The following is a 12733-nucleotide window of genomic DNA, read 5'->3' as shown; positions in this document are numbered from 1 at the left end:
GGACGTCTCTGTCTTCAGGACCAACACGGTCTCACTCCCAAGTCGTCACATGCGTGACGATCGGGCAGCGTCCCCTCGCGTCAGTGCTTAACGTACTGGGTACCCCTTTAGCGTCAATTTTCAACGCTTGGGGTAGTCAGGTTGACTTCTATAGAGCTCCCATAACGTCTGCATATGACGCCACGGGACCGAGTCGGGGAGACCGCAGTCCGTTGTGTGCTGATGAATACGGGGCTATACTGCTGATCGATTGATTGATTGATTGGTTAGAATAAATTATATGATTTGAGTATTGTGTTAGGCCATACAACAATTAGGCAATATTACAGCAAATAATAGGCTCAAATGCTTTTTATTTCTCTGTCTCTGAGGTTTGTAATCGCAATGACAGAGATTACTTAATACTCAAAACGTATTTTGGCCCACTTTTGTGGAAATCTGCAGTCACAGCAGGGATTTGCAAGCAGTTCTTATCACAACACCAACCATAGTATTTTTAAAATTATTTTTATCGGGAAAAGTGTACTTTTTTCTAAATCACAAGTGTGTGACGTAATTGTATGCGATGAGACAGCGTTGCCATGTCCGCGCTATTCCTACGGAATTGAAGTCCCGCGGGTTGAAGTCTTTGTCTGCTGGCTGGGGTAGACCTATTTTTGCATTCACATTATATGGGTAATATATAGAAACCCATATGTTAAGTGATATACTTCATTTATTCCTAAATCCTACCAAACTAACTTCAGATCAGCACATTCACACATGGACCTTGTGGATTTCGGGCTGATTCTGTCTTAGAACTGGCACCCCCCCCCCCCCCCCCGGTAAGTACACTGATAAATGAATTAGACAGGTGACATATGGAGATAAAATCCTTAAATGTATGCCTTAAAATGTGTCAGGTGAAGAAAAGAAGTTGTTGTTAGCATCTTTAGGAGAGCAGGGTAGTCATTTGGTGTAACTGTGAATTATTGAAGACATTGAGGTATAACTTGCTGCACCAAATGCACGTAGGGTTAGCTAACACGTGATGCTGTAAGCCAGTAGTTAGCACATGATGCTTTTTCCGTGCTCAATTCAACTTTATGTTATATAGGTAGGCCCACCACTTCATTTGAAGGGCTGTAGAAGACTGACATGAAACTGTCAGAACCATTTGTACACTGGCTTACTGGGTCAAAGTTTGGATTGATTGATTTGATTTGACCATTATTGATATAGTATGAATCAAGCACTCTGTGTGTCATAGATTCAAATACAAAATAGTCAGGGATGACACAATAAAGCCCATAGGCTCATTTCCATTGTGGTCCCTAGCACAATGGAATCATTCTGGGCACAGTCATAGTAAAATAGTACAATGTAAATAGAATAGAATATAGGCTATACATAATTGCTTTATAACTTAGCAGTCCAGCATATGATAAATGGAGAGGGAGAGTAGTGATTCATTGTTATTTAACCCTGCATGCCTATGAAGCCCATTTGAATTGAATTGAATTGAAATGAGTAGTGTGAACGGTCAGTATGTTGGTAGTCTTAAGTATGATGTCAACGTTCTGATGAGGAGAACACAGATGTCACATCTAGGCTGTTCAATTCTGAATAGTTGGTTCAAAGTGTTTTCTCTCCAACAGGTTGTTGGAGAGAATTGTCTTCTTCCATTTGTCCCTCCTTGAAGCATCGTTTCTCAAACGCAAACCAAAGGCACTTTTTAGAGCCACGTCTGTCTGTCTTGTTATCCTGTCCGTGCTGTGTTGTACTTGTCAGTCTTTCTGTAGCGCTCTCTCTCTCTCTCATTCTCTGTGTTAACCTCTGTGTTTGTCTTATCTTTCCATCTCTCTGTTGTGTCTTTGTGTCTGCTTGTGATTCTGCCTGTCACCATGAGTGACTCAGAACTTCAGGATCAGCTTATGATCCTGGATAACCTCACTGCTCATCAAGCACTAAATGATGAGCTCCAGAGTTTGGATGACTTGCTTGGTGAGCTGCAGGAAGAGGAGGCAGCAGCAACCGCACCAGCACCACTAGTGCCTCCTGAACCCACGGTGAGGTGGAAAAAGAGGGACATTGATGGCAATCAAATCTATGCAAGGCCAAGCTCAAGCAGGAATCTGTTAAATCAGGGTCAGTATTTTCATTTTTTCAATCAATATTTGAAGATCTTGCCACTTCTATAGCTTGATATGTGAGGGAAACAATCAAATATTATACCAACACTGTCATTTTGATATTTGACGTAGTGACCAAATGTTTGCTGCACCCATGTATAGCATAAGGTATACTTATTAGCCCCTTTTACAGAGCTTTTTCGTCTCAGGGCTGTTGCACCTTTATTTCACCCAGTCGTCTGTGTGAAAGGCACAGAGACCGAATGGGGGCAACAGATCTGTTGAGCCTCCACAATGAAGAACAGGAAGTCCATGTTGTTTTTCATGACCTCATAGAAGTTACTATCATTATGGGCTGTAATGACATTGACAATGTCATTAGAAGTGCAGTAAAATGTGCTAGCCTGATTAGCACCACACCAAGTGCTGAGTGTGTTGCCAATAAGCAGCTTCTACAACAAGCATTCCTATTACTGTATTTGTCTATAAGACGCTTTATAGACGGATAACACACAGTAATTGGACCATCCAAATCATGGTTTTGGAAATCAAAAGTCTACTAGTCCCCTTCAAACTGTCTCTCCAGCCAAAAGTCAAACAGTGAGCGTTCTGCATTTCAGCCAAGTACCCAGGCTAAAAATGTGCTACTGGCCCCAGGTCAAGTAGCACATTTGAATGTTATAAATGTTGATCTGAGTTGTTGTTTTTTGTGATACAGCTGGTCCCAGTCAGAAGACTGATCCTACATCCAGGGCTCCTGACACTAACTGTGAGGTGGCCTTTGCTCCAGAGACTGTTGCTATGCTAAGTTCATTGTAGAGCTGATTGATTTATTGATTAGTTCACAACTATTCAATCAAATACCAAACGCTTTGATAATAAATAAATAAATCAATCATTTTTAGTGATTTTTCTAGAAAAGAATCCTCTGATTTCAGCTTCTTAAATGTGAATATTTTCAGGTTATTTTCCTCCTCTATGACAGTAAACTTAATATATTCTATATATTTGATACTTGATTTGAGAATTAATGACGAGCTCTTGGGCTTTGGAAAACAATGATCCATATTTGACATCATTTGATCACATTTTAGAGACCAAAGGACAAATCCATGAACAGATATAATAACCCACAGATTCATCGACAATGAAAAGAATCATTTGTTATGATAATTAGTTACAGACCAACTTCATTGTGTCTCCATGAACCCAAAGCCTTATGTTCCTATGTTTGAGCTTATATCTGTATCTGTCACTGAGTTAGAAATGACCCGTTGTATCATAATAATAATACAAATGTGCCAGAATACTTAACACAACTGTTACACCTTCAACAGCCACTCAATATAAGACACATTGATACTGTAAATATCAATTGATTGATACTGCTACACTTCACTCTGCTACAGTTTATGCAACCCAGATTTTGTTTTCATTTGAAGAAATGAAGATGGTGGCACCAGGATTGTCCTGCCAGGCATTTTTGAGAATGTCCGCTTTGGCCGTGTGAGTAATAAAGTTATTGATCCCATAGTGTAGTTCATCTGTTTGTATTGGGGCTGGAAAAGCTTTGTTTGTTGGTTATGCATTTATTCCACATTATTGGCTCTCCATTTCCTTGTTTTGAAATAGACTGGGAAGATCTCTGCAGACAGCTTCCAAAAAAGTTTTTTTGAGTGGGAAGCTGTGCAACATCTGCAAAGAGGAGCCCTTCATCTGTCCTGCGTGCACCCCAAATATGCTTGCAGTTTCCGTGGATGGAAATCGCAAGCATTGCCGGTTCAAGAATGCATCTAGGTACTCCAAGATATGTTTAAGAATATATAACTCTTTATTATGCACCAATCAACGTTAGTCTGTAAGATTTTGGAAGCTGTTGTGAACCTTTGTTTAATTTAGATCCGAGGAACAGGCCATTTTTCAAGGCGTCTTCATAGCCAAGGATGAAGACGTTGCCACATTTGTGGACCACATACACAGGACATCCAAACATGTAAAACTGCAGACTATAATTATATATATATATATATATATATATATATATATATATATATATATATATACACATCACTACAATAACCTCCTACTGAAGGGTTTGTATAGGTGAGTCTTTTGACCATTTTCATCAACCATTTTAGGTCTCTGGAAGAGGTGTTTGTGGAGGGGAGTGGTCAGCAGCTAGAGAGACCTCCCAAAGATCCACCAGCAAGGTAGATGAGGAGGGACTGGAGCTTGCGGTGTGTAGGCATGGTGTTCTGCTGCGTGCTCTCAATATGTACAGGGGAGAAATGTTTGCCTATCCCCTGTATTTGCAAGAAAAGCTTGCCAGCAGGCAAATCACTTTCTTCTGTATGGATGTGACCTGCAAGTATTGGCCCTACCTCCAAAAAGCTCCAGCCCCTCCTCAGCATGAAGCCGTTCCTGTCTGTATTTCATGCCAAAGCTCATGATTTCAAATGCGAGGTAAGGAAAGATTTACTTAACAGAATCACTTAATCTGCACATGAATGTCCTCATGTTTTCAGTGTTTTCTTTGTATTTTAACCAGGTCAAATGGAGTGGGGCATATCAGGAAGGGGCTGGCCTAACACTAGGCGAGGAGGTTGAGCAGTGCAATGCCTTCCTCTCTAGGATTGCAGTGACCACAAAGCACATGTCAAAAGCTGGTGAGATGACCACATACTGCACTAGTTAGATGGTATGTATAATAAGAAATGGGTATAATGGTTACATTATATATGTTCTGTGTTTGTAGGACGCACAGACATGCTGACTCTCTTGGCCATGCGCTGGAATCAGCAAAAGTTGGACAATTTGGCCACCTCACTGTCTCACAGATATCACAAGGTAATGACATCAGTATTTTTATTTTTTCTTTTTTTCTTTAAATGTTCAATATTCTGTGTTAGCAGTATTTAAAGCCATGGGCTGAACATGTGTTTCTTATTTATTGTTATCTCTGATTGTGTCAATGTAGACCATAAAATCTCTACAAAGCAAGCAACAGAATGTTGAGTCCATGAAAGCTCAGTTGGCAGTGACAGAGAGCCATTTGGAAGACTGGGTCAGTGATGTCAAAGAGTGGGCAGAAGGTGAGAAAATGATTACTGGCAATACTTTTATCCATGAATAATAATATGAAGCTTAGTTGTCTTAGAATAATAAATAACACCCTATTGGTACATTTTTATTTCCAAATATGAGTACAAATTAATGACAAGTACAGTGTTGCTTACTTTGTAAGTTATTTAAAGGAAAGTGCAATCTATGTCTTCTCAGCAACAACAAACACAAGCACAAATGATGTGGATGCCTTGGCCAGTAGAATCGAGGTGCTGGTGACCAGTATAAAGAGACGCTCACAGCGTCTTTATAAAGATACTGACGGCAACAAAGGTCGTGCCAGGATCCGCCGCAAAATCAGGGAGGAGAAGGGGATCCTGACCTCTGTTGTGGAGAAATACAACAAAATAGTTCCAAGCACAGAAAGTCTTTGCATGGAAACCATTGTGTCTGGCGAGACAGCTTGGCCATGGCAGCTACCACACAGTGGTATGTACACTACTACTTTGAACAAATCGGACTGATAATGACACACAAACACAGAACCAGTACCCTCAAATGAGGATCTGTTACCCTACAGGACTTTAGACATTCTTTGATAGAGTACACTCGGACGGTTCTGATGATGCACTGTAATTGTACCCGTTACCGCTGCTCCACTTTCTTGTGCCAGTGGAATTACAAATGCTACTGTAGGTTGGTCACGTGATGCCCTCTGGCCCAAAAATACTTCTTACCATTGCAACAAAACAAATGAGCCATGGTAGCATGGTTTCCAGCAGGAGTGTTTTAGAAAAAACCGACAAAATCTCCTTCATTTCTAGTATTACTATCATTAGTATTATTATTTTTATATAGACAGCAGATATGAGAGGACAGGGAAGACCGTTTACAAAGTATCAGGGGATGCATCTCATATAGGTTAAATCAATCAATAATAATAATAAATAGAATAAAAGATTCTGGGGCAGTGGGCTCCACATAAAATACACCATGGCTACTCACTTCCTGCAAATTTCACCAAGAACAATCTGTTTGAAGCAAATATTCTCTGGTCCAGCCTTAGCTAAAAATACACAAAGACGGAATCCATTGGCACGTTGAACCATGCGTGGTTCACTAACCAGCCTGTTTGTAACTGGTATCCTACCGACAAAGTTACCTGCACTTCATGTGCTTAACAGAGTTTAGCAGTTTAGATAACATACTGTCCAGCTGTTGTGACTTAATGAACCACTGTTACGACCCCAGGGTTGTGACTGCTTCTTCCCTGTGTGTATGTGTCTGCGTGTGAGATGGGTTGCAGGTGTGCATGGCCTATGTGGGTGAGTCTAGGGTGGATCCTGGGAGCTGATTGGTCCTGCACAGGAAGGACTCTGAATAAGAGGCCTGATCATCCCAGCTGCAGCGGACTTCCTCAAAGCACTCACAGCAAGACTGCCAGCAGACATTTTGTACTTGATTTTAATAAACTGGTTCAAATGCTTTGTTTGACTTGTTGCTGGTGCTTTCTTGGGAGTTGAGAAGGGGAGTGTCATTATTTGATGTTGTGATCAGGTTTTCTCCTAGGTCTGGTCGTAACAACCACAGATACTTGTTTATGTTCTCTTTTGAATGAGTATAGGGGAACTCATCCTGTATATAATGTATATACATACATGTAAACAAGCATATACTGTAATCACGTACATTCAATATATATTTCCTTTGCACCATTTGGATTATTTATAACTTAAAGAAATACTTGACTTATAGATATTTGATCATATTGTTGCTATATGTATTTTGAGTTGTACACCATTAGTCCATAAGTCCATTGTACTAACGTGTATTACTGGAACATGTTTTTATATTTACTTGATTCAGTTAAAGTTTGATAGTGATGTTTGGTATCAATTGTCCTTCATGTAGGTCATCACTTTCATTCAAACACATTTTAATGTACCTGTATTTATTCAAGAGGAATGACAATAAACTTCAACTTTTCAAATACCCTGAGCCATATATTCTTTGAAATATGCCATGAAATGAGACATTTCACATTTTACAATCACAGTCTATAAAACACCTTCTGTTAACAGAGATATATGTATGTCTGTCTGTCTGTCTATATATGTATCAATGTATTTGTCTGTCTGCCTGTCTGTCTATCATCCTGGGGCTACATAGGCTATTCTTATTGTTGTACAACGGCATTTCTTCTTTAATCACGAGTCAATTGAAACAAAATATTTAAATAATTGTATATGAATTGCTCTCATGTGAAAATAGTAATATTAACAATAATAATAATAATCCATCCATCCATCATCTACCGCTCTATCCTCCACCAGAGGGTCGCGGGGGTGCTGTGCCAATCTCAGCTACATGGGGCGATAGGCGGGGTACACCCTGGACAGTTGGCCAGTCCATCACAGGGCCACACACATATAGAGACAAACAACCATTCAGTCTCACACTCATACCTATCTATGGTCAATTTAGGGTGTCCAATTGACCTAATCCCCATATCGTATGTCTTTGGACTGTGGGAGGAACCCGGAGAACCCGGAGAGAACCCACGCACACACACGCACACACTGGGAGAACATGCAAACTCCATGCAGAAAGGCCCTTGTTCCAACCGGGGCTCGACCACTACGCCAACAACCGTGTGGCCCTACAATAATAATAACAGTAATAATAATAATAATAATAATAACAATAATAGTAATAACTGAAATACCAACAATAATAGGCGTGTCGTATGTGCATATATAACCAAATCTTTTGGGGGAAGAAATAAACACAGCTCTTTATTTTATATATGGCCCTCAGAGTGCTGTCTGAAACTAGGTCTGGGATGGCCTGTGTCCATGAAATGAGAAAATCCAAATGTTGTCTCAAAGCTAAATCAAATACATCATTGGAAAGATCTCAGCCTGGTGAGTAACATGTATCATTATGAAGACTCTACATTGAATGAATGACCTTTGAACCTTGGCCTTGTTGTATGTTTGAAGGGTTATAATTCAGCAACCAAAGTGGCTACAGACATGGAACCAACTGTTATAGAGAGCGCTTGACCTTAGCTATCATGTGAATATAGTCCATCTACTCAATTTTGGTCAAATATGGTTGAAATTAATTTGAACCAAATGAACAATGAATTATTGAAAATCTGATTACACACACATTTTAACTATCCCCTTCAACTCATTTGTGTACTCTCAATTCATTATTTGCATCTCTCAATTCTATGGAAAAGACTACTTTTGAAAGAAAACTGCAATTCCCTAGGGGCGGGCCATACAGCTTGTTGCATACCATCACCACAATTGTAGTTTATCCAGTTGACATCAAAATAGGGTTGTAAAAACGCATTTACCAAATGTATCAAAGATGTGTAGTACAGCCAAATTACAAATGACACTGTATTTGGTTGAGCTATGTTTAGAATGACTACGTAATTTGTTTTATTTAAGATGGTTTAGCAAGTATTCTTGAAATATCCTTTTAGGTAGCCTAGCTAAGTTGGACTTCCGGTTTGCAACTAGAGTTTTAATCGCAAAAAGCATCTAGTGATGTATATCTTGTACAGTCAAACCAGTAATTACTCTGCTTATACATGAAATATGCTATGTTAAAAAAGTGGATATTGTGGCGGGCACTCAGAGGTGTGTTCTCTCACCCAGTGGGTTTCTGGGTAAGGGGTGGTTCTGTGATAGATATATCTGCTGTATGGGGCACATGTGTCTGGCTGTTTAACTGATACAGAATAAACCTGTGAAACTCACCTACGTCTCAGCCTTTCCTCATCCTGCCACATTGGTGACCCTGTTTTGAACATGTTCGAAGAAGTAGAGGAGTGTGATTCCTCTTCGGCAAACAGTGGACGTGCTTCCTCTTCAGCCATGGCCCAACTCCCGCTGGCCGGCTTTACCGGGCCGGTAAAGCTTCCGGAGTTTTGGCAGAGTGACCCTGCTCCATGGTTTAAGCACATCGAGGCGCTTTTCCACCTGCGAGGAATAACGGCTGACGACTCCAGGTATTATTTGGTGGTCGCGGCACTGGATCAGCAGTCCACAAGCCGCGCTCAAGCAGTTTCTCCTCCGGCGCTACAGCCTGTCTCCGGCGGAAAGAGCGGATAAGCTGCTTTCGCTTCCCAGTTTGGGCGATGGTTCGGCGGTGGACCTGATGGATGGTATGCTGTCGTTACTGGGCACGGAGGACGGTGGTTTCCTTTTCCCGCATATTTTCCTGCACCAACTCCCGCTGCCGGTGCGCACAGCCCTGGCGAACTCCCCGTGCCTGGCCGCTGGCGACTTCCGCGGTTTGGCTGAGGAAGCGGATCGGATCCTGCTGACTTTCAGACGTGTTTCCGTACAGAGTGTGGCGTCGGATTACCTGCAGCCCACGGTGGAGGGCGCAGATTCGGCGATGACGGCTGGAGTCTCCACCAGAAGGCGGCGAGGAGACCTGTGTTTCTTCCACCAGCGTTTTGGCGGCAAGGCTCGGCGCTGCGTTCCTCCGTGTGCGTTCGAGGCACCGGGAAACGGCGGAGCCGGCGCTCAATAGCAGCTGTGGGCGCCGGTGATCGAGAGGAGCTGCTTTTTGTTAAAGACACACTGTCAGGTGGACGGTTTCTGGTGGACTCCGGCTCCCAGAAGAGTCTTCTTCCCCCCGCACCAGCGGACCTGTCGGCCCGGGGCAGCGGCCCACGGTTGAGTGCAGCCAACGGCTTTTGGCACGCGCGCGGCGCGCTGCGCCTCGACACTGTTAAATTAGCTACGGCTAAGGAGGAGTTCGCTACCATGGAGCGTTTAGGGATCGTGAGGCGTTCGAACAGCACGTGGGCCTCGCCGCTCCATATGGTGCCCAAGGCGGATGGGTCTTGGCGGCCGTGTGTTGACTTTCGCCGCCTGAATAACATTACTGCACATGACCGTTATCCCATTCCGCACGTTCAGGATTCTTCGGTCCGCCTGGCGGGAATGACGATTTTCTCTAAGGTGGATCTGGTGCGTGGTTATCATCAAGTTCCTGTGCGCACGGAGGACGTGGCCAAAACCGCGGTGATTACGCCATTCGGGCTTTTCGAGTTCCTGCGCATGCCGTTTGGCCTCAAGGGCGCGGCACAAACATTTCAGAGGCTGATGGACTCGGTGTTGCGTGACCTCGCGTTCGTTTTCATCTATCTGGACGACATTCTGGTGGCCAGCCCGTCGGCTGATGAGCACCTGTCGCACCTTAAGCAAGTTTTCCGGCGCCCCGATGAACATGGCTTGATTGTCAACACAGCAAAATGTCAGTTTGGACTGCCGGTGATTGATTTCTTGGGCCATCGCATTTCGTCGCAGGGTGCGGTTCCTTTGCCTTCTAAGGTGCAAGTGGTGGCGGATTTTCCCCGTCCGGTCTCGGTCAAGTCCTTGCAGGAGTTTTTGGGCATGGTGAACTTCTATAACCGTTTCCTACCTTGTGCTGCCCACCACCTGTTGCCTCTATATGGGGCGCTGAGGCTGAAGAAGGCCAACGACCAGGTCGACTGGACCCCTGAACGCATTCAGGCCTTTGATGGGGCTAAGTCTGCCCTGGCAAACGCGGCGCTCCTAGCGCATCCTGCGTCTCGGGCGTTCATTGCTCTCACAACCGATGCGTCGGACGTGGCTGTGGGGGCGGTGGTCGAGCAGCGTGTGGCTGGTGCATGGCAGCCTCTCGCGTTTTTTAGCCGTAGTTTGCGAGACAACGAGCGCAAATACAGTGTTTTTGACCGGGAACTGTTAGCGCTTTACCTGGCTACCCGCCATTTCCGTTTCCTGCTGGAGGGCCGCTCTTTTCACGGCTTATGTCGACCACAAACCGTTAACGTTTGCTATGGCGAAGGTGACTGAGCCATGGTCTGCTCGCCAGCAGCGCCACTTGGCAGCCATCTCCGAGTTCACGACGGACATTCAGCATGTGGTGGGTAAAGCGAACCCTGTTGCGGATTGCCTGTCGCGGGTGCTGGTGTGTCCTGTGCATCTTGGGGTTGATTTTTCCGCTATGGCTGCCGATCAGCCTGGTGATCCGGATATCCTTGCGCTTAGGTCCACCAGTACCGGTCTCACATTGGAGGAGGCGGTGGTGCAAGACGGTGGTCCCGCCCTCCTTTGCGATGTCTCAACTGGCCGCCCCTGCCCGGTCATGCCAGTCATTGGGCGCCGTCGAGTTTTCGATATGGTTCATTCACTCTCTCATCCAGGAGTCCGGGCGTCAGTGCGGTTGGTGGCGTCTAAGTTTGTCTGGCCTGGCCTGCGCAAAGAGGTCAAGGAGTGGGAGGCTTGTCAGCGCGCTAAAGTTCACCAACACACTAGGGCGCCCCTCGAGCCGTTTTCGATTCCAGCCAGGCGGTGGGGGCTTGCACTCAGAGGTGTGTTCTCTCACCCAGTGGGTTTCTGGGTAAGGGGTGGTTCTGTGATAGATATATCTGCTGTATGGGGCACATGTGTCTGGCTGTTTAACTGATACAGAATAAACCTGTGAAACTCACCTACGTCTCAGCCTTTCCTCATCCTGCCACAATATGTGCACAAAATCTAAATCTTGATCAGTTTAAAATAAATTCAATCTGTGGCTAAGGATCATGGGTAATGTAGTCGTCAAAAAACACCGTCGTGGAGTTCTCAAGGACACTTTGGTGTTTTGAAGGTGAGGATATCATTAAAAGAAAAACTTCAAATGGGAATTGGCAGTAAGGAAAATACAGCCGGGCGTAGTGTAGTGAGAGTATGACAGCGTTTGGATCCGGAAATTGTATTTTGAAAGGGTGTAACGTCAGAATTAAAAACCAAATTGATAAGTCAAGTATAGCTTACAGTATTTTCATGGTTGAATTCAATATGTACATGATACATTAACCCTTATGACAAACTAAAATAATCAACACATTGCTATATTTTTAGATATTTGACACTTATCATTGTTCATTTATTTGAAACTATATATTTCTTTATTCCTATGTTATGCTTATATAGCTATATACCTATATATGTATTATTTGAACACTCTAATCTTATTTGGATATGACAGCCTATTATTGGCTGATTGTCTGTTTGTTCCTAATCTTTCTTTCTTGTATTTTCTAAATAGTTTATCATCACTTGCTATATTTGTGGAGCAATTCCAATAATCGAGCTCGTTAAGTAATGTATGAATCTACTGTTTGTGGATTTTGACTCTCAGTGTGAAATAAATAGGCTACATGCATGCATACAAACTATGACAACCTCAGTTAATGACAAATACAAAACGTGCTTAATGTGTGTCAACTGTCTGGAAGAAACACAAACATATACTGGGTACATGCACTGTGCCAACACTTAACTGAAGTTCAGCAAACCTAAACACTCAATAGCCCTAGTGTGCTGGTACTTGAAGTATAAGAATGATGATTTCTATTTGATTTGATTGACTTTCTTACATGTTGAGCTTAATAAATGATTGATGTTTACCAGATGTCATTTAACACGGTTGATGTGTGAATGGCATAGAACACAAGATCCATGAACACATTCCTTCAATAAACACAAAAGACACGTGTT

The 12733-nt window shown here is 43.2% G+C and overlaps 2 protein-coding genes across 10 annotated transcripts in view; one reads left to right on the top strand and one right to left on the bottom strand.

The window, feature by feature from the left end:
* The window catches only part of LOC131447159 (NACHT, LRR and PYD domains-containing protein 12-like), a 117101-nt gene that overhangs the window by 60293 nt on the left and 44075 nt on the right, over positions 1-12733 (bottom strand). The gene's annotated exons all lie outside the window — the stretch shown is intronic.
* On the top strand, positions 4433-5756 carry LOC131447163 (uncharacterized). The gene is made up of 5 exons (XM_058618701.1): positions 4433-4574; positions 4660-4777; positions 4867-4958; positions 5089-5203; positions 5391-5756. Exons 1-5 carry the CDS (start codon positions 4521-4523, stop codon positions 5696-5698), a joined length of 687 nt encoding a protein of 228 aa, XP_058474684.1. The 5' UTR covers positions 4433-4520; the 3' UTR covers positions 5699-5756.

The sequence above is a fragment of the Solea solea genome, chromosome 20, assembly GCF_958295425.1.
Source record: "Solea solea chromosome 20, fSolSol10.1, whole genome shotgun sequence".
In the NCBI taxonomy this organism is placed as follows: domain Eukaryota; kingdom Metazoa; phylum Chordata; class Actinopteri; order Pleuronectiformes; family Soleidae; genus Solea; species Solea solea.
The sequence above is the reverse complement of the archived record's forward strand: the minus strand, read 5'-3'. Positions and strand labels throughout refer to the sequence as shown.

Coding starts and splice junctions, on each gene's coding strand:
- LOC131447163 (XM_058618701.1), top strand. CDS start 4,521: ATGAAGCCGTTCCTGTCTGTATTTCATGCCAAAGCTCATGATTTCAAA. Junction 4,575..4,659: donor CTCATGATTTCAAATGCGAG/GTAAGGAAAGAT, acceptor TATTTTAACCAG/GTCAAATGGAGTGGGGCATA. Junction 5,204..5,390: donor TGTCAAAGAGTGGGCAGAAG/GTGAGAAAATGA, acceptor ATGTCTTCTCAG/CAACAACAAACACAAGCACA.